The 27,728-nt window shown below is 39.9% G+C and overlaps 1 protein-coding gene across 5 annotated transcripts; it reads left to right on the top strand.

Moving 5' to 3' along the window:
* Positions 1-39: 39 nt before the first annotated feature.
* On the top strand, positions 40-27,728 carry crtac1b (cartilage acidic protein 1b). 5 transcript variants are annotated; one of them, XM_011484461.4, is made up of 15 exons: positions 40-169; positions 2,396-2,580; positions 5,375-5,571; positions 7,720-7,856; positions 13,298-13,454; positions 15,254-15,388; positions 16,117-16,259; positions 21,056-21,192; positions 22,436-22,518; positions 22,790-22,890; positions 22,974-23,142; positions 23,843-23,988; positions 25,386-25,428; positions 25,515-25,658; positions 27,151-27,403. In XM_011484461.4, the coding sequence occupies exons 2-15, from the start codon at positions 2,402-2,404 to the stop codon at positions 27,264-27,266; spliced, it is 1,887 nt and encodes a 628-aa protein (XP_011482763.1). In that variant the 5' UTR covers positions 40-169; positions 2,396-2,401; the 3' UTR covers positions 27,267-27,403. The 5 variants fall into 5 exon arrangements, with proteins under 5 accessions (XP_011482763.1, XP_078788321.1, XP_020565250.1 ...); XM_078932195.1 differs by having other exon boundaries at positions 25,386-25,658; positions 27,151-27,728; XM_020709591.3 differs by lacking the exon at positions 25,515-25,658.

The raw sequence follows: 27,728 nt of genomic DNA, 5'->3' as shown, positions 1-27,728 counted from the left end.
TCTCAGACCACTGATTTCATAAAGCAAATCTTTTGGAAGTTGTGTAAAGCGAGTAAGTGCGGAGAAAAAAAAGTGTGGTGTTAACAGCGGGCAGGAGCTCCGTCTTTCCCGCGTCTGTCGCCCGCGTGTCAGTTCCTGCAGGATTTGCTGGACTTGCACCGCTCCATCCGTGAGTACCTGCGCTCGCAGCTGCAGCAGCTGCTGCTGCTGCTGCTGCTGGTGGTGGTGGTGGTGGTGGTGGTGGTTCCGTCTCCTCTGGGATCTGGGAAATGTTGCACTCCGCCTGTGGATCCTAGGCAAAGAAAGTTGCTCGGGACCTGAGCACAATTCAACCGTTTTCTGTTCTCTTATGATTGTTATTGAAGCTTTTTTTTGGTCTGAAAGATTCAAACTAAAGTTGCAGAAATAGTGATGATCTAAACTAGATTATCTTTAAAAAAAAAATCATAATTACTGCAACTGTTTAATTGTATCTGATGTTCCAAAAGTGACGTTTTTGTAGTTCATAAGATACAATTATAAAACGATTTTTTAATTATATAGATGGTTGCATTATGCATTTAAGAAAATAAATGAAAAATGTTAGTTTTTGTTTAGTTTAATTGAAGACAAATATTTCAAACAGTTTTTGTTGAAACTTGTACAGCTGTTTGATTCTTTGCTGCTCTGTTCAGAAGTTGATATTGATGTCAGCGTGGCATCACTTGGTGCGTGTGTGTGCGCGCGCGCGCGCTGCAGTGAGGATGTCCTTCACAGGGGAGAGCTTCTTAAAGTATGTGTGCTTGTAAGTGAAGATGTTGCAGGTCTTTGTCGCAGTGCTATCAGGATCAGAGCTAGAATAGTGATGCTCCAGAAAGCACATGCTGATGTTGCACGTTGTGTTAATGGGCTCATATCATCCATACAAATAACCAAATCAAAAATCTTTCTCTGCTTCAAATGACTTTTTCTTTTTTTTAGCCTTGGCTATTTCACGGTCTTTGACTGGTTTACTACATATTACTTTATGGGATGTTTCCCATCATTATTACCAACCTTGCAGTTGTTAAACCCATAGGAGTGCAATCATTTTTTTCCCTTGTTCATCTCAAGTGGTTAAGCTGAATGTTTAGGTTTTGTGGGCAATGTTCTGCAAAGTCACATGTGTATTTCATCTTGTTTCAACAAAAAGTCTCCTGTTTTTCCAAGCATTGGGGGAAAAAAAAGGTATCGTCTGTTTTCCTCTTATTGCATTTTCTTGTTCTTCCACTTAAATGTATAACTCTCTGCTCCCATCTATCACACAGTACATTACTGGCTCTCTAAAACTGCTTTCTGTAGACATGAACTGACCAGCTCATTTGTCATCACCTCCTGCTGCAATGAGGAAAAACTGGGGTTAATTAACCCCTTCTGCTAAGAGCCACCCCTCCTCTCCAAAGTGTATTGTCGCCGTGCTCTTCAGCATCAGCCGGTGTCAGCTGAGAGGGCTCCCCATCACTGCATTTTGAGAGTATTACTCAAACAGCAGAGTAGTTTTATCTTAAATGGGATTGTTGAAGGAGACATTAAGGAGCCATATATCACCTGGCCACTGGGATCTGAAAGGGAGAATCTGCGGCAGGGCTGAAGCGGCGACGGGAGCGTCTCAATGGCATCAGGAATGGAATGACTAAGGCTGCATTCATAAATCCACCCGCAAGAAAATCAAGTTGTCAGCTTGTAAACACCATTTAGTGTGAGAGTGTGTGGCGTAAAAATTTAGAAGGTGACCCTTTTCTTTACTGTCTCACCCGCAGTTGTTTTCTTCTTTTTCTGAGTTAGAGGCACCATCACTACCTGCCTGCAAACACGGAATCAATTCCTCTTTGTTCACCTTTTGCTCCACTAAAAAAAGCACATATACATCACAAAGCCCTATTACCACCTCAAAAAGAATAAAAAAAAAAAAAGGGCACGATAGGTCTTTGTCTTTGAAGAAACGGCACATTGGGCCTGTTGTATCGGGTCATCTTGGTTTTTCCTTTGCACAACATAATGCTCTGCTCTATGTATAGATTTTCTGTCCAGAAATTCCTCAGCATGTCTACATGTGATGGGTTTTAGATCCAACGCTGCAGAACACGGCTGATTGCAGTGGTACATCTTCGTCTGCTTGTCTTAGTACAGCAGAACTGGTGGTGTTTGCTCCATGTTGGTTTTGTGGAGTTAGCATAAAGACACTGTTTGTAAATTGATTTTATTGGGTTCTCCTTTACACAGTTTGCAGAAGAGGTGTGGTTCAGGTGAAGAGTGTGGCCTTTGAGGTTTAAGTCGACTGGTTTCAGAGGGAGGCATCCAATTTGAAAAATGGATTTAACAGACAAAAGAAAAAATAAATAATGGTAAAGTCTATAAAACGTGTTGTGCTCCTCAGGTTAGAATGTGGTGGCTGCTTTTCTTCCTTCCTGCTCATTCGGCTCAACGATCAGAACCCATGTTCTCAGCTATAACCAAGACTATACTCCCACCAGACTACGAAAATAACCCCACCCAGCTCAACTACGGTATGGCCGTCACGGATGTAGACGGAGACGGGGACCTGGAGACATTTGTGGCTGGGTGAGAAAAGTTTAGAGCCACTGATGGCTACTTATTATTGTAATTATTCTACACAAACACAACCATGTGAGAATTATCTCATTCTAAGGACTGGAAGTTTTCCAAGGTAAAGGCTAAAAAAAAAAAAAAAAAAAGAGACACAAAATGATAAGGTTCCCCGTGACTCACACAGCTGATGAAAATGGATGTGATTGAATGGAAGACCTTTGATGGGAGCCGTTTTGCAAGCCTAACTCAATCCAGTGAAGCTGCAATGAGTTTCTTATTGCTTTACAGAATACAGATGAGACCAAATGAGCATGCTTACTAAAAGTCATTTAGCCAAAACATCCTATTCAGCAGGTATCCCAGGCAGGAGATCATCCCAAAGCCTCATAGAGGATGTAATTTCATTTTGCCATTAGGAGAATCTTTCGCATGAATTGCTTCTATTTAGTTTATATTACATAGTTGTTGCTGACCTCCAGTACTCATGGAATAATAATAAACTTTAAAGTTTTTATTATTTCAATCTTCTATCCAAATGTCGTCAATATTTATATCCTACAAGAATATAAATATTTTTTGTCACGCTCAATCCTGTTTTACAGTGATGTGCATTCACTGCACAGCTAACACTCCAAAATCTACGTGTACAAATTAAATTTGAATTAAAATGAATAAAACTGATACTGCAGGAAGGTATATGCTTTTAATTAAAGGGGATTTTAAAATGCTGGATTAAACAGACTTTTTTAAAAGCTAGGAATTTGTAAATAAATAAGATTCTAATTATTTACTGCTTTTTAGCTTTTTAACCTTTTAATAGTTTGAAGCTTCTATAATTATGTGAAAAAATGGATTTGCTACAGCTTCAATATGATGCTTCTGTGAGGGCAGAAAAACATTACTGTAGATGATGGAAGCAGGTAGTTTAAAATTATCTTCATGTATTGATAAAATTAAAAAAAAAAAACTAATAAGAATATGTATGCATCAAGCAGAATTGTGATTTAAGAAATAAAATACAATTCTCAGTATTATCCAAAGGGATAGTTTCACAAAATGTTTTTGCCCAGCAATGCTTTGGCTTTAGGAAAATACTTCCTAATATAACTTTCTTTTTTTTAAACACTGTCAAGATATGCAGGAGACAAGGCTTGGTGGCAGAAACTAAAACAGTTGATAAATAACCTGACATTTGACAACACAAATAGGTGGCAAACCAGAAAAGATCAGAAGACTTGAAAACCAGACACTTATATAGGCTGAGAGCAATTTACAGAAATGAAGACAGCTGTGAATCTTGATTAACCTGAAGCTGGTGTGACTTACAAAGAACAACTCAGAACATGACCAAAAACAACCTAAAAAACAAACTAAACTACAGAACCCTTACACGCTTCCTCCCAGTCCTTTTTCAAGCAAATAATTAAACTCATTTTGATAAAAATTTCCCATTTAATGGATTTAATATGTCATGGATTCCATGTATATTGAATTATTTTATAATGGACATAATAAGAAAACAATCAGAAATTCATACATAAAAGGTACAATCCATATACAGATAAAAAAGCTAAAAACTAGGTATAAAAATCCTGGTAATTTTTTTTTTTACAACATTAAAAACTGAAAGGCTTAAAAATGCGTCATTAAGTACATTAAGTACAAATATGTAATTTTATGATGGAGAGTAATTATAATGGCATCATTTACATGAGAATATATATATTCACAAGTCACAATTGATATATATATATATATATATATATATATATATATATATATATATATATATATATATATTCACAAGTCACAATTAATATATATTTATTAATATATATTACGGCAGCGTGATGTGAGGAAAACGATGTAATTTGCGATAAATTAACAAATTGCAAAACAACTAAATGCGCCATTTTTTATTTTCCTGCAACAGTTTAATTCAAATAAAAGTCAACATAACCTAATTACACTCCAAATGACCCTCGTCTAGATAGAAGGCAAACATCTAACATGAAAGGGCTCCATCTGATTGGTCAATGATGTAAAGGAGTCCATCACATTGGTCAAATGCCTAAAGGGATTTATTTGATTTGTTTAATACTTCAAGCTGCCATAAGATTGTTTTAGTACATCTAAGGTTACGATTTATTTATTGATATCGCGCTATCGATAAATTTGCGATATCTTGGACTTGCACTGCACACACATATATGTGTGTATATATCCGTACATATATATATGTATATATATATATATATGTATATATATATATATATATATATATATATATATATATATATATATATATATATATATATATGTAAGGTTGTATATATATATATATGTAAGGTTGTATATATATATATATATATATATATATATATATATATATATATATATATATATATATATATATATATATATATACATACATACATACGCAGATGTATAAAATATATATATATATATATGAGGTTTCATATGTATATATATGTATATATATAAATATATATGCATATCAGTTTTAATCCAATCCACCATACCATCCAGTTGAGCTGTAAAAGTTGGTATTACCAATTAAGAGTGACAGAGAGGGAATCAGTTACACCATAGGAACTTTCTGTTTAACTTGATTCCGGCTCCAGAATACTTTGTTTCCATATGTGTCAATTCATTTACAGTTTAATACTTAAATAAATTCAATACAACATTTAGATCAGTTTAATTAATAAAAGTAAATTTCAAAACATAAAACTCTTCACTGCTAGTGTGGTAAAGATGTCCTCCTTTTTCTACTTGTTGACAGCTATAACGGCCCCAACCTGGTGCTGAAGTATGACAAGCACAGAAAAAAGCTTGTAAATATTGCTGTAGATGACCGCAGTTCACCATTTTATGCCTTGAGAGACCGTCAAGGCAACGCCATTGGAGTAACAGCCTGTGACATAGATGGGGACGGACGGGAGGAGATTTACGTCCTTAACACCAATAATGCCTTCTCTGGTAAATGCATACAGAACTCACCAACACAGTGGCTATTCTTTATTATATATAAACCAAAAGGAGAATATTTCAGCAGTTACTTAGGTCTATCTTATCGCAGGCGTCATCAGATAACAGATACGACTAGTGCTACTATTAATCATGTAGAGAATTACAGAGAGCAAACACTTCTCCGTCCACTTCAAACAATAATAAGTTATTTTTTAGAGCTGTCTCTTGTCCAAAACGACGTACCAGATCTTCACAACTACAGGGGCTATAGAGTGTGGTAAAAAAGTATTTGTTAGACACAGATTCCTCAAGTTATCCCACTTGAAAAGATGAGAGGTCTGTACTATTCTTCGAAGGAACAATTCGATATTTTTTAAATGGAATATAAAAGAAGGAAATCTCATTGTAAGTATATAATGGGTGCAGAAAATATTTAGCTTCTAGAAACAAGCAAGAAATCTGTCCTTCTCAGACCTTCTTCTAAGAAGTTCTTTTAACCTTCACTTGATAACTGTATTAATAGCAACCGTTTGACCTGATTATCTGTAGAAAAGACACCTGTCCTTAAACAGTCAAACTGAAACTCTTTCACCATGATCAAGACCACAGAGCTGTCAAAGGGCACCTGAACAAGACTTTGATGAACCAATCTACAATAAGCAAACAGCTTGATAAGAGGAGATCAACGGTTGGAGCAATTGTTAGAAAATGGAAGATCACTGACAATCTCCCTCCACCCCTAGGGCTACATGAAAGATCTCACCTGCTGGTGCACAAATTATCTTGAGAATGAGGAGGAAGCAGCCCAGACCTACACAGGAAGAACTGGTCATTGACCTGATGACAGCTGGTACCACAGTAAAGGTCAATAACACACAATGTAGTCATGGATTTAAAGCTTGCAGTCCTCTGAATGTCCCCCTCCTTAAATCATCACATGTCCATGCCTATTTAAAGTCTGCCAGAGACTATCTGGGTAATCCAGATGAGGATTGGAAGAATATCATGGGGTCAAGTGAGACCAAAATGGAAATCTTTGTTATAAACACCACTTGCTGTGTTTGGATGGACAGAGGGCTGAGTTGCATTCTAAGAACTCCACACCAACTGTAAAGCATAGGGGTGGAAGCATTATACTTTGGTGCTGCTTTTCTGCAATGGGGACAGGTCGGCTGATCTGTATTAAGGAAAGGATGAATGGGGCCATGCATGGTGAGATTTTGGGCAAAAAGCTCTTTTCATCTGTGAGAAGATTGGGAATTAAACATGGCTGGATCTTCCAGCATGTCAAGGATCAATGGAGTGCCTTTTTAAAAAGCATTTCAAGGTTCTGGAGTGTTCTAGCCACCCTCCAGACCTCAATCCAATAAAAAAATCTGTGGAAGGAGTTCAAAGTCCATTTTCCCTAACGGCATCCCCAAAACATCACAGCTCTTGAGAAGATCTGCATTGAAGAATCTGCCAAAAATAGCAGCTACAGTACAAACCTGGTGAAGACCTACAGGAAACATTTGACCTCTGTCATTGTAAACCAGGGTCACATGACAAAGTATTGAGATGAACTTTTGTTATAGACCAAATATATATTTTCTGCACCATTACACAAATAATGTATTGTAAAATCAAACAATGTGGTTTCCTAGGATTGTTTTTTTTACATCCTGTCTGAAGAGTACCTCTGATGAACATTACAGACCTCTTATCTTTTTAAGGGAGTCAACTTGCAGAAGCAGGGACTGACCTTCTGTTTATATGATCTTTGTCAAAACATGAGATAAGTCAGACAAGATCAGAAAACAAGTGTCCGAATTTAGATATATTTTGAAAGCAGATAATCCATCATTTGTTTTTAATTCAAGTGGTAAAAATACGATTGAAGTACCGTAGCTAAAAACAACCCTATATTTCGTGTAAAAAATATTTCTGTAGCATTCTTGGGTTTGTGAACATCCTCAAATTCAATTGTTTTGTGTTGATGGCTGTGGTTTTTACAGTTTTTTCACTGAGTCTGATGTTGTATATAAAAAGCCCCACATCTAGGGGGCTCTATAAAGATCTGCACACCTTTTTCACATTTTAACCCTAAACAACTCCTATGCATCCAGTTCCACCTATTTTACGTTATGGTTTAATAAAAATCACCTGCATGTGTCTCAGGTCGAGCAACATATTCTGACAAGCTGTTCAAGTTTAGGAATGGACGCTTTGAGGATCTTTTAAATGATGACATCAATGAGCACAGAGACGTAGCCAACCCGATGGCGGGACGATCAGTGGCCTGTGTGGACAGAAAGGTAACACACCAACCCACACTTATGTAGAGTAAACACAGTGTGGATATCTCACACACTCCGAGGAGTCTTAAGCACACAGCTTCGGTTCTTTATCAGTGATAACTCATGCAATGCTTATGCCTTCCTTCTCAGCATGTGCTATGACAGTTCATTTGGGGGAATGGTGTGCCATTTTCCTTCTTCTGTCCATAGAAGTGTAATTACGGAGGAAAAGGCTCATTTGTTTCACAGTGCACCATACAAGGTGAAGGGAGTAGTCGCTACAGTTTTCAGCTTTTTTTCCATGTTTCTTCCTCATTTTTCCACCAACAGACTCATCCGTTTTTTTGTCTGTTATCTGCAGTTCCACACAAACACAAACACAGCTCTCACCTCTTCCCACAGAATGGAAGAAAGCCAGTAATGGTGGAGAAGAGGACAGCAAGGATTACAATAAATTTCAAACCCCACTTTTATCTCGCTGATAGGATGTGCAGGTGCCAAAGAGATTGGAACGATAATCTCCTTTTAATGGCATAATTCTTTTAGAAGAAGCCAAAGAACTGATCTGTGCCCGTTCCTATTGCTGAACATGTTTTATTGGAACATTTGTAAGAAAAGTTTACTCATAAATATGCTACGTTATCATTTAACACAAAGCATTTGTCATCCAAGTATTCAGTGTCACCCATTCTGTCTCTTTGATGGTGGCATCCCATTATTCCTTTAAAAAAGCTGATGCGTTTAAGGTTTTCTCATTCAACTGATGAATTAGTTCACTTTCAATTGGCAGCTGCAGGATATAACCGGGCTTTAAATGCACAAATAACAGAAATATGTTACAAAAAAGCAAAATTACAAATGGCAGCGAAGAAAAAAAAAGGACATGGATGTTGCACACACACGTTTGAGGCATGCATATCATATTATTCACACTGTCAGTCGCAGTGGAAGAAATTAGCCCTGGGTTAGAACTTCTAGAAAAATCATTGACTTTTAAGTTTCTTAAATAAGAGCCTGTAGCCGCCAGCTCATTTCTTCCCGTTGATTTTCTGTGTCTTTGAGTGTGCATATGTGTGTCGTGCACAGTAGGATGTGATCTAAAATTCACTCCGACCAGGCTCGTTTACCTTCCTTGTCTGGTAGAATTTTAGTAAGGTGAACACAAACGGTGGAATGGCTTTTATTTGAGAGTGGATCAGCAAATGTGCTTTTATTGATGGAAATGCGTTAGGCCTGGTGGGAAAGCTCATTGAAACTGAGTATGTAGTCTATTAGTGTAGTTCCGTCTGTAAGTTTGTGTCTGCAGGGGACTCTGACTGATAATGGAGTGTGAAATTAATCTCCAAAGGGAGGCAGAGCCACGGAGACAGGGCGAGGAAAAAGGGTAAGGGGCAAGAAACAGGGTAAGCTGAGATAAAGGAAAAACAGAAAGGGTCTGTCGCAAAAGAGGTTCATAATGTTTGAAGAGAAAGCAAAAATAAAATTCTTTAAGATAAATCTGGTGTTATATATGTTGTAATCAGGGATAAAATGCCAGGATTGCCAAGTCTGAAGCGATTAAGACTTTTTTAGCCCAAAAGAGCTGATAAAGTCTCTCCCTTTAAATGCCATGACTTTACCTGAAAGAGAAGCTCCCGGCACAATGAGATGACTTTGAACGCGTCAACTAGAAAATGATGTCGAGTCAAAATGTCAGCGCTGTTGAAGTTTTTACACGTTGGAAAAACAGATTAGAATTGTTGATGCTGTTTGCAAACACAATCTGTTTGAGTATTGATTATTTGGCAAACAGCTCAAATTAGGACGTTAAATTTTGACAATGAGCAAGAGTGATAGATACCAGGGAGATCCATTAAAGTTATTTTTCTTATGATCTATATTCCATTCACCCATCCATAACCACCCCCTGCTTTTGGTCTGATCAGGGCACAGTGGTTACCGGAGCTGCGATGAAAATCAAATTTTTGGTGTTTTTAACACATTTTGTTGCATTTTTCTTACCTTGGAGGACATGTATAAAAAAATTAAACCTTAAGGCCCGTTCACACCGGGACGAATTTCGCCGGCGATTTTCGCCGACGTTTAACGCCTCGTGACTAAACAAAGGGCACCAATGTGAGTGTGCACACCGACGAGAAAAAACGCCACGCGCCAAAGCGTCAAAAAAAAAAAAACGCCTCGGGTTCGTTTTTTTTTTTCGACGCGTCGCGTCGAAATCTATTCGACCAATGAGAATGGCGCTTTTGCACACGTGTCTGGAGCTTCTGAAGTTACAGTAAAACACAACTTGGGGGCGCTCAAACACAAAACTGCCTTGCTGAGCACACATACCAGCGAAGAAGATAGACGCCAAGTAGCGTCTACACTGCCGCGAAGAAATAATGACGGACATTCTAAAATATCCCCTTACCAAGTACCAGTTGGAGCTACTGATGCTTGAAATATTCATGTTTTCTTTGTATTATTCTGATAAGCGCGTAAATACTTGCTCTCTTCTTCTGAGTGAAAAGCGACTTTAAGAATCGTAAAGATGCGCAGCGCCACCTTGTGTACAGGAGTATTTCTTTTTTTTTTTTTTTTTTTTTTTTTTTTTTTTTAAACTTGTCCTGTCCAACAGCTAGGCAGACAGATGAGAGCTGAGGGCCTCTTGGGTTGGACATATTTTACTTTAACAAGAGGGGTTATTAATCTTCAGACAAACCAAAGGTATGTCTGAATAAACCCCTTTTGTAATTGAGGCCAAACTTTATTAATTTCAAACATGTCTGAAAATCTTTGGTGTTGGACCGGACGGAAAAGGAAAGAGGGGAAGAAGAGAGAGGGACGTTAGAGAGAGGGGGGGTAGGGGGTGATAATAGGAGGGGAAGGGGGATAAGACCATGAAGCAGCATAAAGCAACAAGTTTACTGGTTGTTAATCATTATGGTAAGGTTCAAATGTAAAAAAAAAAAAAAAAAAAAAGGGCGGAGCCTGTCCACACACACACTCAAATGTTATAAACACACCTGTTAGTTGCAAAAATGTCCACCTGTCGACATGTACACAAAACAGATAGTGTTCACACGCATACTTATGCCTTAAAACCAACTAGTGTGAAATATTTCAGTCATTCAGTCTGTTGAGCTAACACCTGTGCTCAGGTGAGTGTTTATGTTCTTCTAAAATGGATGGTGGAACGTGAAAAGAAGGAGGGAGAGTGCCCAGCCATCCCCACCCCAAGACCCCCACCGCACCAGCAGCGGCAGCCGGATTCCCCCCAACGCCACACGGGAACCGGCAGGGAACAACCGCCGCCCGGGCGACCAAGCCCGCCACCCAGGCCAGGGCCAGCAGGGCCGCCGCAAGGCCTCCAGAGCCAGAGAGCAGGGAGGCACGGAGGGAAAGAGGGCGCCGCCCCAGCCCAACCAGGAGAGCAGCCCCCCCGCCGCGCCGGGAGAACCCAACGCAGGGCCCCACCGGAGAAGGACGCCCACAGCCCCAGACGAGCACCCCACCACCACCCAGGAGTTCCGGGCATCCCCCCGCCCCAACCCCAGGTACGGGCCAGGACCCCCCAAGGGAGACCCACTCCGCACTCCAGGCAGCCATCCGCCCGGCCCACGGTTGGTCCAGGGAGGAGCGAGGCAGGGGCCCGCCGCCCCCGCCCAGAAGGGGGGAACCCAGGGGAAAAAAGAGGGCCCACAAGGGGTGTTGTAAATATGGCCCGACCAGGCTCGGCCACAGTTGGAAATTTGGCGGGGCCCAGCACTCAGGAGCAAGGACCAGAACCCACCCCCCAGGGACCAGACACCCCCGGCTCAGATGTAATGTGAACCCCCCCACCGCGCGGAGAGAGCACCACTGGGCCCAGGAAGCCAGCACCCCGGGGACACAGCCGCCGTTGCAAAGGGGCCCGTACCCCCCACCAGGGAAGAGGCAGGGGACAGATGGTCCTAGGTCCCACCTTCCTTGCAAAATGTGTGTGCATGTATGTGTGTTTGAGAGAGTGTGTGTGTGCATGTGTGTGTGTTTTTACACACTGTGTACAGGAGTATTTCTGTTTACATTAAGCGCCATCTAATGTCAGGAAATGAAATTGCATGTTCGCTCGGCTCATCGTCAGCGAAAATCGCCTGGGTGTGAACACAAAAAACGTGGCGAAAAACGCTGGCGAATAACGCCTGGCGAATATTCGTCCCGGTGTGTACGGGCCTTAAAATTGTATTTCTGAGCATTTCTTTTTTAAATTGTGCTGAATCAGGAGCAGACACAAAAACGCTGTTGTAAAAAGCTTGTAGGCGTGGCGGTGAAGCTACTACGGCAAGCCAGAAGCTTTCATGCTCCATTCCAATCTGTTACATCCACTTGTAGACGACTTGATCCATGTATGTCTTAGTTTTCCTCATCCCAGCTGGCATCTGGCTCCAAACTGTACGAATGGATAGCTCTGATATTACTTGCCATTTTAGTGCACTGGTAATGATAGGTTTGGGGAGTGGGGGGCTGTAAGCTAGCGGGAGAGCATGCAAACAAATATATGATTGGAAGGGGGCAGGTTTACTCTGTGCCATTAGTCCCGCCCACAACTCAGAGGTGAATTTCTGAAGAACACCTGCCGCTTTGCAAGAATTATGTCCTAGAAAACGACTACGTTTTGGCTAAAAACTGAATAATCGTAATTAAAAGACTACTAGAAATTATTTTAAAATAGATCAAATCATGAGTTTAACGATGTTGTGATGTTACTCCTAAAGCCTTAAATGCACCCAAACAGGGGTTGTGTGGTGTGGGTTATTGGGTTACTGGCCCTTGCGTGTCATGTGAGTATTTGCTACAATCTGTTGCCCACAACATGCCTGTAGGATAAAAAAAACATACAGGAACATTTTTGCTCTACAGGATCCTCGAGCGGTCTGCAAACTTAATATTTCATGCGGGAGACCTACGTTGTCCTGTACAGGTTTGGCCATTTTCCCCCCAATAGCTGTTAGGCCAGTGGTGACCAAGGCTTTACTGTTGACTTGAAGACAGTCATATGCCCACATCACAGCTGACTGAGCAAATATCTCTCTAAAACTGAGATGTTTGTACTGAGAAACTGTGCATTCAAAACAAATTGTGCACCATTGAGGCTTATGGAGCCATTTAAAGGTTAATAGATGAATGAACAGATAAAGCAAAGTCTAGAAATAACCATGATTATATAAAAATATGTTTTCTGAATGTGCATGTGTATTATCTTTATTTCTATAACTGTTTCTTTTTTAAATAAAGACTAAGATTATGATTAATGATATAATTATTTAATTATTTGTACCATTAGAATCTACTGTCTTAAAGGGTAACACAACAAGACAGATCGGAGGCTGACTTCAAGTTGATTTACTGTTCAGTTATCCTTTAACAGATGAAATCAATAATATTAATAAACAATAATGTCATTATTATAGCTGCCCTTCTTAAGCTGTTTTTTCACACAGGGAACAGGCCGATATGCTATCTACATCGCTAATTATGCCAGTGGAGATGTTGGCCCTCACGCCCTCATAGAAATGGACGAGGCAGCCAGCGACCTGTCCCAGGGCGTAGTTGCCCTCTCCAACGTGGCGGAGCAGGCTGGAGTCAACAAACTAATAGGTGGGTATGAAGACCTGACGGGTTTGTGTGGCGTGGATCAGGCTGATGTCGTTTTGACAGGATGTCAGAAGGATTTACACCAGCATCTGCAGAGGAGCATGTGTCCTCTGTACCCATAGAGTTTGAACAATGGCGCCTCAGGTCACACCGGTAGCATGTAAAAACAAGCCTATGTGGGTTCCTTTTTTTATAACTGGATAAATTAGACACTAAATTTGCTCATACTTCTTGTAGAAATGCAGATCAGGGACTTTTTTAATGTCTTACACATCCTCAATTGATTTCCAAACCAATTAAATTTCAGCAACTTTATTTAATTTTGATTTCTTTAACTTTTCAAAGGCAAACCTTCCTTTTTTTGTAATTACATTTAAGATGTTTTTTTGCCATTATAAAAAAATCAAATCATTCTCCCAAGCCAATTGTTTTAAGTATTTTTTTTAATGAAATCTCAGTGGACTAGAATTATTGATTTTTTGTGATACTCTAAACTCCATACTCTCTGTGTGCAAAATGAGTAAACGTCACTTTATCCCAACTACATAAACATGCAGTATGATTAAAATAAAGAGAAAAAGTCAATGTCGTCTATTATTGTAACATTTATTTTATTTATTGTGGTATTTAAAATATGCACTAATTGCATCAATATTTTTAACTATTTTGTTTGTTTAGTGTCTGTCTCCATGCTTTCATTTTATTCATATTTTTGCACATACAAAAAAATATGAAAACCTCTAAACCAATGAACAACAAATAGTAATTTTTTTAAGTTAAAATAACTTTTTAAAGCTTTATTTAAGTATGCAAAACTTGTAACTTTGCTTTTTCATTTTTGTTTTTCTCAGAGATAATAATCAAAGTAAACCTTTAAAAACCCAAAGCAAATCTAAAACTACAGTTTCCTTCTGATCCGGGAGAATTCCTTAATGCTAAAGCTGTCCTACATTACGCAAACTTGACATGACTTTGTGTTCGGTAACAGAAGAATGAATCTTCATCATCTTCAGATCTTTTCTGCATAAAGGACATCACCTGATCCACCAATGGTGCAGACTGAGCTAGCCCAAATTTAATGTGAATGATAAATGGCAGACGGCTTGGCCATCAAACTGCCGTTAATCAGGGCGCAGAGACGGCCAGTGAAGTTGTATATCTGATGGTTACATATCTCTGGATAGACATTAGTAGTTTATGGCCACAGGGGGCGAATTATATTTGTCTGGGCTGATGGAGCGAGCCAGTAAATCAGTCCTGGCTCACAGCACTGCCTCCACATACAGGAAGGGCAATCAGAGCCCTTTCAACTTCATAATTAAACTCTGCTGGCCTGAAATGAAACACTTTATCCAGATACTTCACTTTATAGAAAGTTCCTGTAAAATCTCTAGGTGAAAACTGTGCCCAATATTCCAATGGATGTTTTAGTTAAAGGAAAAGATTCTGCTAAGTTGTTGTTTCATTCAGAACATTGATGGGTTGCATTGCTGTGCTTGTATGTTTTGCCTGTGCTTACACTGTAGATTGTTGTACCTGCGTTTGTGGGTGTGTGGCCCATCAGAAACGGTGTCTGTGTCAGCAGAAAATCCCGCTACACTTAGAGCAAATGGCCCGGAGAGACAGTAATGATCCCTCACCATTCACGCCTAATATAGAGCTGATCGCTCTCCCTCTGTTGCACTCATTGTTTCACTTATCTTACCTTTTTATTTCTTTCCAAAGATGTCTGTTCTCTCTCAGTTTAGCCGACTAAGTTTCTCTTACTGCTGAGCCTCGTTCCACTGTCTCCACCTTTGCAGGAGGAAGAGGAGTCGTGGTCGGACCCATTGTCAGTCAGACCTTGTCGGACATTTTCTGCGACAATGAGTATGGATCTAACTTCCTGTTCAGGAATAACGGAGATGGAACTTTTACTGATGTGGCACAACAGGCTGGTAAGAGCACCTGCTCTTAAGGAGGGGCTTTCTTGCAAAAGTGTAAATGGACTCAAAGGGGCCTGGTATTGTGTCTGAAAAAGTAGTTTTAGTCTTGAGGCCCGACTCTGGCACCTAAAGACTGGTCTTTTGGACCAATTCAAAGACCCACTCTGATGAATATTGAATTACTGGTGCTTTTAACGTTCTTTTTCTGGTGATGTAGGACATGAAAGAAAAAAATCCTCTAAATTGCATTTCGGAGTATTTCTTCATTCATATCACTGTGAATTCGGAGCAGATGAAAAAATGCAGTCTGTAAAAAGAGCTTATTTGTGATGTAGAAAATATGCTAGGTGGACCACAAGCTCCCTGCTCTGCTTAAACAGAAAGCTGTCAGGAATGGAGAGGGTAAAGGGGCAGGGTCGCTCCCCGCCAACAGTCCCGCCCACAGCTCTGAGGCAAATTTCTACTAAACTACAGCTGCTCTGCAGAAACTATGTCCCAGAAAACAAAACAGATTTTTCTTTTGGGTTAAAAACGGCATAATCATAATCATAAAAAATAGCTCAAAAGATGGTCATAGTGGGTCTTTAAGCTATGCTAGAAAAGCAAAATAAGGTCTTATTATTTCGTTTTGTCAACGAGAAGCCTAAAGTCCATCCATTTGATTTCTGCTTCGTCAAGTATTGACAGAAATGCTTAATGTTTCTTTGTCAACTGGTAAAAAACATCATTCAAATTCTCAGGTGTGGAAGACCCAATGCAGCATGGGAGAGGTGTGGCCTTGGCAGACTTCAACCGTGATGGCAGGACAGACATCGTCTATGGGAACTGGAATGGGCCTCACCGACTGTACATTCAACTGAATAACCGCAAGCAGAAATTCAAGGTGGACCATAATTGATTTTTAACGACAGAAGCAGAACCTTGGTTCAGCATTGTTCATAAAATAGGCCTTAATGCTCCAAATGAGTTGATCTGGTCCAAATGTTTGGCTTTGAAGGCTTATGTTAAACAGATCAATACTCATACTTAGCCTTGTAAAAACAGCAGAAGGGCTCATAGCAACATAAGGAAAAAAACAATTATTACAGTCATCAAACCAGGTCTGACACAAACTTCATCAAAGTGATCATAAACGTATGTGGATTTGTGAGCGTGATAATGAACACACTGAAGCACACGGTTTGCATTTTTGCCGAGCTCAGTATATTCTGGACCTGCAAGCATCGCTCTTGCTGCTGCCCGAACAGGAAGCAGCTGCAGACAGTGGAGCGAAAAGGCTGTGAAAGCCGAAGAAGCTGCACACATGCACAAGTGTGGCTTTGAAACCTCATCCAGAGTCCCGACGTGTGTTATCCGGTCTGAAACGAGTGGTGCACATCACTTTATTATTCTACTACAGGTGGTGCAGCCTGGAGTCTTCTGCCCTCACCTGCACCTCTGAAGCACATCATAAAATGTGGGTTATTTTGCAGATTTATTATGGTTTGGCCTTGAGTTTGGATTGCCCATGTTCCAATTTATACTGAGATTATTTTCATTCAAATCGATTTTTAAAAGTGCTGTCATGCGATTTATTTTTGAGTGATTAATTAATTATGAAATGTTAATTAATTTATTTTTAATCTAGCATAGTATTTGCTGTGAAAAGGAAAATTTTAGGTATTTTCATTTAAAAAAAGATGAAAATATAACTGAAAAGTGGCTTGATTATATTTGTTTTACTATAACAGACCTCCAACCTTCACTTTTGCGCCACCAAGAGAGATTTTTTCCGTCTTGACCAATGAAGAAAGAGCAAAACAAAACAAACAAACAAAAAACATTAGATTCAGGGTGGTCTGATTTAACAAATCCAGAAAAACAAACGGTAGGAACAGTTTTCTGGGCAATCAAAAAAATGTTGACAAGTAACTTCTTATTAATGTTATAATACATATGTTGACATAACCTCATTCCACAGTTCCACACTACAGCAAGATGGTAGAAAATTACATAGGTTATTTCATAGTTTCCTTATACGTATTTAAGGAATTTGATCATATTTAAGGGGAAAAGAAAGAGAGAAAAGAAGGAGGAGATGAGACACGAGGAGGTGACACCAGAGGAATTGAATTCCCACCCTAAATCCCTAACTACTAAAAAACTATATAGTGCAGGGGACTATGTAGAGCCCTGGAATTTAAAAGCAATTCGGACACCAGGCTCACTACTTTTTAATTAAATGATGAATATGACGTCATTGATTTCACGAAGGGAAAATCTCATTGATGTGAGCGTTTTGTGACCTCATTTATAAATCCACTGTTTTTCTGAAGATGATTACGTTGATGGTTTATTAAAAAAATACACGTAAATACATTTTTTGCTAGAAGTCTTAGAATGCAATGCATTCTGGTCTATATTCGCCAATCCAGTGAACATCGATGCACACAGATTTTTTTGCAGAGACTTCTGGGAAATTTTTAGGACACTCGATATTGAAATTGTAGATTTGGACAGCACTACAAAATAGCGACTGCACTATATAGTGCACTATGTAGTGAGTAGTGAAGGGATTCGGACATAACTTGAGTCTTTAAACTTTGTTTCTTTGACACAAACCTTTGCTTCATCATCAGGACAAAAACCAGCAGAAAGAGATGAACTTTCCCTTGTTTAACTTTCACGAGGATCGGGATATAAACCACTTTTCTCGGCTGCTGCAGAGTGAGGTTGATGCAGGCTTGGTAGCCGTTACCATGACAATGCATCCCACCACGAATCAAATAATGCGCTTTTTGTGAAAAGAAAAAGACTTAAAAAAATGGCAGCATTAAAGTACTTTTGATTAAATATTTCTTTCTTTCGTAAGTGACCATAGTATAAGTGGGCTAATGCCCTTCTACTTGTCCATTATGAGAAATTTATAGACTTCCGAAGCAACCTTTGGACGTCTGCTTTTATTTTTTATAACGGTGGTCATTATCCCTTACATAACAGATAATAGTTATACATTAAAAATGAGATTACTGCAATTAAAAACATGTGCTAATTTGTCTGTAATTAATTAATTTTAATTAAGGAGATAATTTGACGACCCTGAGTTGAATCCACGTTCTTATTCTATTTAAGTGGATACTATTCAGTTAAAAAAATCTCACATTTCTAGATATCTGAAAATTGCTAATATCTTTGATGGTATTTTCTTATGCAGAATAATGTCAAGTGGGGCAGTTTGTTTTATTAAATGTGTTATTATAGCTGATGCTTACAGGCAGAACCGTGAATAATCCAGAGTAACTACAACTAACTGAGTGGGTTCAGCTAATTATTCCCTCTGTCAGAGAGTCAATTACAGCTGCTGATGTATGCATTTGGGAGAGTTTGCTGATCCGCATTTGCCCTTTCAAACTAAAATCAATGTCTAACAAGCAAGCAGCACAAACACAACCAATCTGATGAGTTATCAGTTTTAAGGCTAAACGAGCTTGTAGCGGTATTTAAGGACACTTAAATTGTGATTTACTCGAACAGGGATGACAGGAGACCCCTGTAAAAAAATAAAATAAAATAAAATAGCCAGCTGTGCACATCTGTCGTCTGCTCTCGCTTCTTCCCTGAGCAGCAGCAGCGACAAAGATGAGTAGAGCTCCATGTAAATCTCTGGAGGTTTCATGCTCTGTGATCCACCCGTCACTGCCTGCGCCCACATCCTTTACCCAAGAGATAAACGTCACCGGAGGCATCTTTATAGGGGTCAGGTAAGGGGTTCATGTGTGACAGCCTGGAGACAGTTCCATCACACCGGCACACACATGTCTTCAACTCACTTCTACGCACACTTACAGAATTGACCGGGAGTGTTTTCTTTTATTTATTTTTTTCCTGAACAAGATTGTTAAATCACCAGCCCACAACATATTTAAGAGCCCTTACAGGCACACACGCTGGCACTTCCAGTATATGTGCTAACCTTTGGCATGCATAATAAAGCTGCTGTATCACTTCAGTAAACTGGCTATTAAATTGGGCTGAAACAGCAGCTTCCCTTTATGTGGAAAGTGCCGATTAGGCCTCTTTATTCTTTAATTAAACTGTATTAGGTACATTTTCATTGAACTAGGAATACTTGCACCTACGTATACTCTATACACATAAATAGATGTATGGAGGATATGAGACAATTTATGTTAATTTGCCTTTTTAACATTTTCAAATAATTTTTATGTACAACAAAGTAATAAAAAGGGCCAAAAAATATCTAGTTTCCATTCATTTCTTTTTCCGTTTTCATTAAAAATATTTATATATTCTCTAATTAACCAGGAGCTACCAAATATAATGCTCACATCTGAGAATTGGTTTAAAAAGTACTTCTAGTCTAAAACTAAGGGAAAAATTTAGAAGTGTCCCCGTCTTCCACTCAGAAAATCAGATGGCCTCTCCTCTCCTTCACCTGAGAAGGAGGTTGTCGTGGGCGTCTCTTACCCCCAAAGCTTTATGAGCCTTATAATTAAAACAGGGAGTAAATACTGTGGGAAACTAAGAGCTGCTCTATAAATCACCAAAACCCATCACTTTGTCACCAAAGCTGGAAGATATCTGTTACTTTCTTAGCCTAAAACTTTCTCTGCCACAGATACTCCTTTGTAGGAGAAAAGAAGGACATTTATTTATGCCACAGAAAGAAAAGCAGCTCTGTTGTTATACTCATGGCTTTTGACTGAAATGTCTGAGTAAACCATGTCTAAATCATAAGGAAAACTCTCAACCTAGATGATGTTATGATGCAGGCCGTGTAATATTCTCCTCTGTTTACAAATGTAACTTTATAAGAAATAGATATACATGCATAACAGTGTTATGACAGAAACCATAGCTTCCTTATTCCCACCTGTATTATATAACAGGGATTTTTCTATTTAGAAATGCATTCATTGTAGACAAGAGAAAGATTTTAAAATTGTGAGAAAAAAATGCATTTCTAGTTAAAAAAAACACAAAGTTTGAGCTTTTTTGAAACTTTCTTTTTTTTTTTGGGGTAAAAGCTATATATTCTTTTTTAACAACTGTTTCTTCTTGTGATAAGAATTCCGGACATGTTGAGGTTTCATGAAGCTCCAGATGGGATGTTGTGAACCACATTTGTGTGACGTTGATAGCAGCTAACACAGATTTACTGTGTAAATCTGTGTACTGTGTGTGGCAACTTTTACGCCTCATACAGCATCATACAGGAGAAACCTTTTTGCATTTTTTAATGAATAAGCACACTTCCTTTCTTCTGGTTTCTTTAACGCAGTGCTGTGAGTTGTAGCACACATCTGTTTATGCTACTTACTGTGCAGCTGCTCTAAAACAAAAATGTAAATAAAATCAGGTTGAATTAACATACTTATTTATACCAGGGAAAACTCTTCAGCAAAAAACCACTGATTAAAAAAAGGACAACTATGTCTTCTCTAATCAGCAATTGCTTTTCCTCTTTTCTGTTAGGACAGACAGCACCTCCATCAGACAAAATAAACATCTCTTTGATTCGGATGCATTATGTATAATAAATGAATGCATTGAAGCAAAGGTTCATAGAAAGGAAAATAAGCATTTTTTGGAGATTTCCCAGGATCAGGTTGTTTTTACCAGATTGATCTTAAACTTTTAGATTAACATGCATGTTTGCTTATGAAACATGTTTTTAAGGACATAGCCTCCCAGAAGTTTTCCATGCCCTCACCAGTTCGGACTGTAATCACTGCCGACTTTGACAATGACAACGAGCTGGAGGTTTTCTTCAACAACATCGCTTACAGAGGCCCTTCTGCCAACAGGCTCTTCAGGTACAAGACAGATTTCATGCAGTATGACTGTTACTTTTATTGTCAACTTAACAGACTTTTTTTTGTCTTGGTTTAATATTCTTAAGAGGGGTGTGAAAGCTGAGGGGAATTTGAAATTCCCAGTTAAGGATAGTTATCGTGTCTGGCGTTCCGCCTCCTCCTCCACACATGGATGAATCTTTCATTAAGACAGTTTTGGGTCTCTTTTTGGCTCACGGTTTGGTTTCCTTTTGCAGATAACATTAATGAACTCAGTGCTCAAAATATAACGTCAGATACGTATCAGTTGATTGATGGCAAAATGAAACCACCCCTGTCTGAATAAGAATCTGACCTGGCAGAATTTTTGGCGCAAAATTCAGTCAAACGGATGAAAGATTACCTGGATCAGACTTTTCCTTCAATGTGCAAAGAAATCAGTTTTTTTCTGGTGTGACAGGGGTTAATGCTTCACGGCTTGTGGCTCCTCTATTCTTTCCAATACAGATAATTTAGCTAATTTATTCTGCTCTCTGACTCTGAACGATTAAAAATAAATAAATAAAAAAACACCTCAACAGACTTCCTTTGATTATTTTCTAAAAAGAATAAATATTTTGCTGAGGAAAAAGTGTTCTGTAACAGCACATTAAAGAGCAGGTATGGAGTCAAATTTGGATCAGTTGAAAGTGAATGAAAAAAACAGATTGAACATTTAGAAAAAAAGAAAAAGAAAATTTGAAAACAAGACATTGGAAATTTGAAACTCAAAAGTTTACATTGTAAACTTAACGGAATTATTCAAAATTTGAACAATAAAATGGTAAATTAGCAAAAATAATATTGTAAACTTGAAAGATGATTTCCCATGATTCCCAAAGAGGTTATGGTAATTTGAGGCCTTTTCTGCTATGATCCTAATATACATGATTGTAATAGAGTTTATATAAAGTTGTATACATGAAAAAAAATGTGGAAACAAAATAAATTATTGTTTTAGTCTCTGCAGATGTCAGCTTCAGGAGACTTTAAAAATAAAAATAAATTAAACAAAAAAAAAAATCAAATGTCATTGCATTTCTCGCAGAATACTTCAAAATGTGGATTACAAAAATGATTTCAACTGAACAGAACACTGTCATGTACTATTGTAGAAATACTCAGAAATTTTACAGAGAAAATAAAATGTGTTGTATATTTTCAATCCCTTTTCTAATATGCTGAACATTTCTGCAACATTTTCTCTATTAATGGTCTTTAACAGGGTAAGCAGGAGAGAACATGGTGACCCTCAGATTGAAGAGCTAAATATTGGGGAGGCAGCAGAGCCTGAGGGACGAGGAACTGGTAAGACAAAATAAGACATTAGTTACTCACATATCAAACTCTTGGAAGCATACACAATAATGCATAAAAAACCCTATAAGTCCTGCATGTATGGGCTTTACACCCACATGTGCCATTTACAAATTATACCAATAGATGGCAGCAGAGTTCCACTTTCCTACTCCACATTAAGGCTGATTGATGGGCACGTTTTCCAGCATGAGGAAAATGAATATTGTACAGACTGTTTTCTCAAGTGTTCGACTCCCACGTGACTGTGATGAATCTCCAGGTGCCGTGGCTGCAGACGTTGATGGAGATGGTCGTCTGGACCTGATCGTGTCACACGGTGAAAGTGCGGCACAGCCACTTTCTGTCTACAAAGTCAACCAGGTGAGGGTGTGAGTGTTAGCACCTTGTAGGATTTTAAGTTTACACCCCCCCTTCCCCTCATTTTCCTCATTCTTCTCTGTTAGGGTCTCACCAGCTCCTGGCTGCGAGTGATTCCTCGCACCAAGTTTGGTGCTTTTGCAAGAGGAGCTAAGGTGGTAGTGTACACAAAGAAGAGCGGCCCACACACACGGATTATTGATGGAGGCTCAGGCTACCTTTGTGAGATGGAGCCTGTGGCCCACTTTGGCCTTGGTAAGATTGCGTTTCAAGAGCCTTAGAACTGGGCAGAGATCAAACATCGCAACAAACCACATGTGCTCCTGCAAGGGGCTTGCAAAGAGAGTTGTTCATCTCTCTTATTATAACCTAAGGATTTGTGCAAAATAGCCTTTAAAATCCTAAAGGATTTCTGAAAAACTTAGCAGTGTCCGCCAAACCTTTTATTTTGCTGAAAAAGAAACAAAAGAGATGAAACACTTAGCTAGGACTTTCCTTCGTCTGATCTAATGGGGTAAAAATTGCCCTTCTCAGTGAGCCAATTCTCGTCTGGACGGTTACTCAAGCTGCAGCAAGATTGAGCCTTCATATTGTTCCCTCTCTTCTATCCCTATTGTGCTGTAGCCTCTTTTGATTGTGGTGGAAATTTGAGATAGAGTCGCCTCTAACATGAGAGTGCGTCATTCGGGTGCACAGCAGCTGAAATATTCCCTGGCCCTCAGACAGCACACCTGCCTGGCAGGCCAACTGAAGATCTGTTTACATTAGAAATGCCACTTTAATTAAGGGCCACTGAGGGGGCCTCAGGGGGCGATCTTTCTTTATGGTTGATTAAAACAGTTGATGGAAAAAAGAAGAGTACTGCTCTGTCCATGAAGAGAGTCAGGAAAAGGGAGATAAGGATGATATTTTTTGTGTCATCCTTCTCTGCTTTGACTGACACTTGCCTGCACAGGTAAGGATACGGCCACAACCGTGGAGGTGTACTGGCCTGATGGACGATCAGTTGCCCGGCCACTTGAGGCTTCTGAAATTAACTCAGTGCTGGAGATCCACTATCCAAGAGATGAGGAGGAAGTCACTCCAACGGTGGAAATGAAGGTAAATCACATGATGAAAGATATAGAAGAGTACAGTTTTGCCCCCATATTCGCGGGGGTTAGAGACCAGGGAAACTTGCGATTGTGCAAAATCCGCGAAAGAGGAGAACCACCCCAACCCCACCCACCCCCAAAGCCGAAGAATGTCCATCACCGATCCTTACTCCTCAAAATCACTTCTGAAACATTTCAGATGCTTTGTAAAACATTTATTACAGAACATCGGAACATAAAGAGTTTTTTTTTTTAATTCAGAGCAATAGACTGTGCTGTAGCGCATAACACACATTAGGAGGGTCCCTTAAAACCAGGAGCCTGTGCTTCCTCGTTCATTAGTTCAGTGCAAGAGGGCATCTTCTTCCAGAAGAGGCCGGTTTCCTCTATCATTCGTTCATCCGGATGATAATTATTCTCAGCGATTATCTTCCTCAGTGTTTCCGTATATTTTCCGGCCGTCACCTAGTCAGCTGATGCCAATTTGAATACTGAAACGTGAATATGTGTGGGAACACTTAAACTTTGTTCTGTAGAATGGGATTGGACTCAATCAGTCATAAAACACTAGTCAAGAGTGAACCCTTTATCCCCGGAGCTTTAGTTCCAGTGTTGACACTCTTTTGACTACCGTAACTCTTCCATCGTTGATGCAAGTATTTAGTCTGGCGGATTCTGAAGCTTTGTGGTAATATGCGACATTTAAATGGGCCAAAGAGCTTCTGGAATTCACATAAACCAGCTTTTGACACAAGTTAGTTAGTTGTGTGTTGCATTTCGAATATGTGTTATACAGGTGTCGTCAGCGACATCTCTGGTGTTAAAGGGTTAAGGGCTGCCATTAAATAAGGTCCGGCCTCAGAGTTAACTTTTGGTTTGTTTTCCAAGTGTGGGAACTCTAAAAATCTGTCTGTCCCCCCCCCCCCACTATGAATGCTGTTGGCTTATCAAGCAACCAAAATGCTTTAGTTTTGCAAAGAAAATAAAGGATGTAGCGTCCATCCATTTTCCAGATCCACTTAATCCCTTTTTGGGATTGAAAGGTCCCTGGAGCCTATCCCAAATCCTGACTACAAAGGTGGGGTACGTCCTGAATGAGTTGCCAGTTCATCACTGGCCCACTAACTTCATGCACATACTCAAACCTAGAGGCAATTTGGATTCAAAAATATGCTTTCGATCCATATTTTCCCTGTTTTGCGTGAGTCCTAACACTACACCCCCGTGCAACCGAATAAGCACCAAGTAAGAAAACAAAACTAGTTGAGCTATTTTGTCTTTCTTTTTTTTTCAACAGTGACTCTTAACCTGGTTTGAATGTGAAAAGTACATCTTCTGTGTTCATTGTTGTTTCCCTTTGGAGAGTAGTGAGGAGTGTTGCTTTGTGCTGACTTTGTCTTGTAGTGTGGTCACGGGTTTTCTCTGAACGAGAATGGCCGTTGCACAGGTAAGCTGGGAGCCGTCGTTAACCTGTTGATCCCTCCTAGTTCAGGTTGCTTTGAGTCTTGTCTCCCTGACCCTCCCCTCCCTCAGATAAAGATGAATGTACCCAGTTCCCCTCTGTGTGCCCCCCTGAACGCCCCGTCTGCACAAACACCTATGGCAGCTATAAGTGCCGTGCCAGGAGAAGATGCAACCAGGGTTTTGAGCCCAATGATGATGGGTCCGCCTGTGTGGGTGAGTGATCCAGATAGATACTCAGCTGCATCACAAAGAAGTGCAGCCAGAGACGAAAATGTGTGAAGTTTGAGATGCTAACATCCCACTATCCCAGGGGTCGGCAACCTTTTTTACTCAAAGAGCCATTTGGGACCGCCCCTAATAAAAAAGAAAGTACCTGGAGCCACAACCCGATTTTACGTCATTATATATATTATGCATGTATATATTATTCAAGGGTGCTCATTACGTCGATCTTCAAGGACATGAGTGTAGATCGCGGGCCAGAAAAGATTAAAAAAAAAAAGTACTTCTTAAAAATCCACCAGCCAATCAAAATCCTCACTGAGAAGTACGGGCTGAAATTATGGTCTGATCGCTGCATGGAGCGATGTGTGCATCAATGCATGGTAGACACGGAGAATGTGGAGAGATCAGGTTTATTATTTTGAAGAGTTCTACTTGGTAATCATGTTTCCATGTTTGAGTTCATAAAATCATCCTGGGGAAAGTCTCTGCTTCAACTACCGCAGGGAAAGCTGCGTCTGAATCTGACGCCCGTGTTTGCATCTATGACAGAGTTTGAAGCCAAAGCCCCTCCCCCGCCTCTCTACCTGCTTTTCCTCTCTACCTGTTCACCTGTTCATATCCTCTGCAGCTGAGATTTGTTTCCCCCGCGCTCCTCAGTGTATTTTACACAGGGAGCGCAAAATACGGTCATAGCAGGATGACACGATAGTCGGGGCGCTCCAACGAAGCACAAGGATGAAAGAGCCGGACGCAGGTTATAGCGGGGATAGAGCGGGTTAAGGAAATGAATGGAAGAAGGCGCTCCGCTGAAGAAATATTCAATATTGTACACATTTTATTATTAGTCTGAACTATCTTTTATTTAGAAAAATATTTTATTTTGCTAAATCAGTCCAGTACGAAAAAAAACATCAACAAAAGTTGTGTTGGGCGGCTTTTGGCTGGGTCTGGCGGTTTTCAGATGACTTCTGGGCTGGAAAACTGGGACTCTATCTGGCAACACTGGCGCGAACTTTCAGTCTGTCATCAGCGAGTCGATCTCTGCCCCACGGCACGTCAAGTTCCCGGCAGAAGATCGGAGTGTTTATTGAAGCCGCCCCGCGTGTCTCCTCCTGCTACCAGCTCTGCAGGTCTCGCCCGATAAATACGAGCTCATCAAGGAAGCTGTTTCGTACATGGCACGCGCTTCGTACCTGTACGTGGCACGCGCTTCGTACCAGCAGCGTCTTTGAAATGCCATGAAAAATGAACAAACTAAAATAAAATGTAATTATTATAAAATACTCATTATTTTCCAAAGTCACAGGGAGCCACAACAAAAGGATGAAAGAGCCACATTTGGCTCCGGAGCCATGGGTTGCAGACCCCTGCACTATCCAAAACCCCACTGTGCACCTGCTGTCTTGCATGACCGACCTCTTTGTGTGAAGGAGTTGTCCTTTTGAAAAACTTTTTCTCTGGTGCTTCCTTTTCTTTGCAGCCCAGGTGGCTTACTTTGGAGGAACTCGGTCTTCTGGAGAACGCAGCCCTTTCCACATGCTGCTCCTCTATACTCTTCCTCTCATCTCTGCCCATCTGCAAACAGGACTGCTGTAGCTGCCTCAGTTTTCTCCTCTCCACTCCTAAACGTGGATGTACAGAAACTCTAAAATTACAATTTTTCATAGAAAAAAACTTCTCTTCCTTCTTCTCTAAGGATCCATTAGGTATATACAGTACTATCCCCTTGTTGCTGCTGCTGTTTTGTCACCTTGTAGCTCCCACTCCTCTCTGGACTTTAAAGAACCATATGGACGGGCATGACGGGGAGCAACATATATCAGACAAAATTGTGTCACTTTGGGGCCCCTTCATCACCTGACACTCATCCTCATGGAACCTGAAGTTAGAGTCAGCGCAGGAATGGATCCAAAGGGTTCTAAGAGTTCGCTGAAGACACCAACAATAAGGAGCAGCCATCAACTACAAGGAGAATAACAGAAAAGATGAGCATTGGAAGTACTGCACAGTTCATGATGGGAATATACGAATTTAAAGATACAATAACAATTTATGAAA

This window comes from Oryzias latipes, chromosome 15 (genome assembly GCF_053564925.1).
Source record: "Oryzias latipes strain Hd-rR chromosome 15, Olatipes_Hd-rR_3.1".
Taxonomy (NCBI): domain Eukaryota; kingdom Metazoa; phylum Chordata; class Actinopteri; order Beloniformes; family Adrianichthyidae; genus Oryzias; species Oryzias latipes.
The sequence above is the reverse complement of the archived record's forward strand: the minus strand, read 5'-3'. Positions and strand labels throughout refer to the sequence as shown.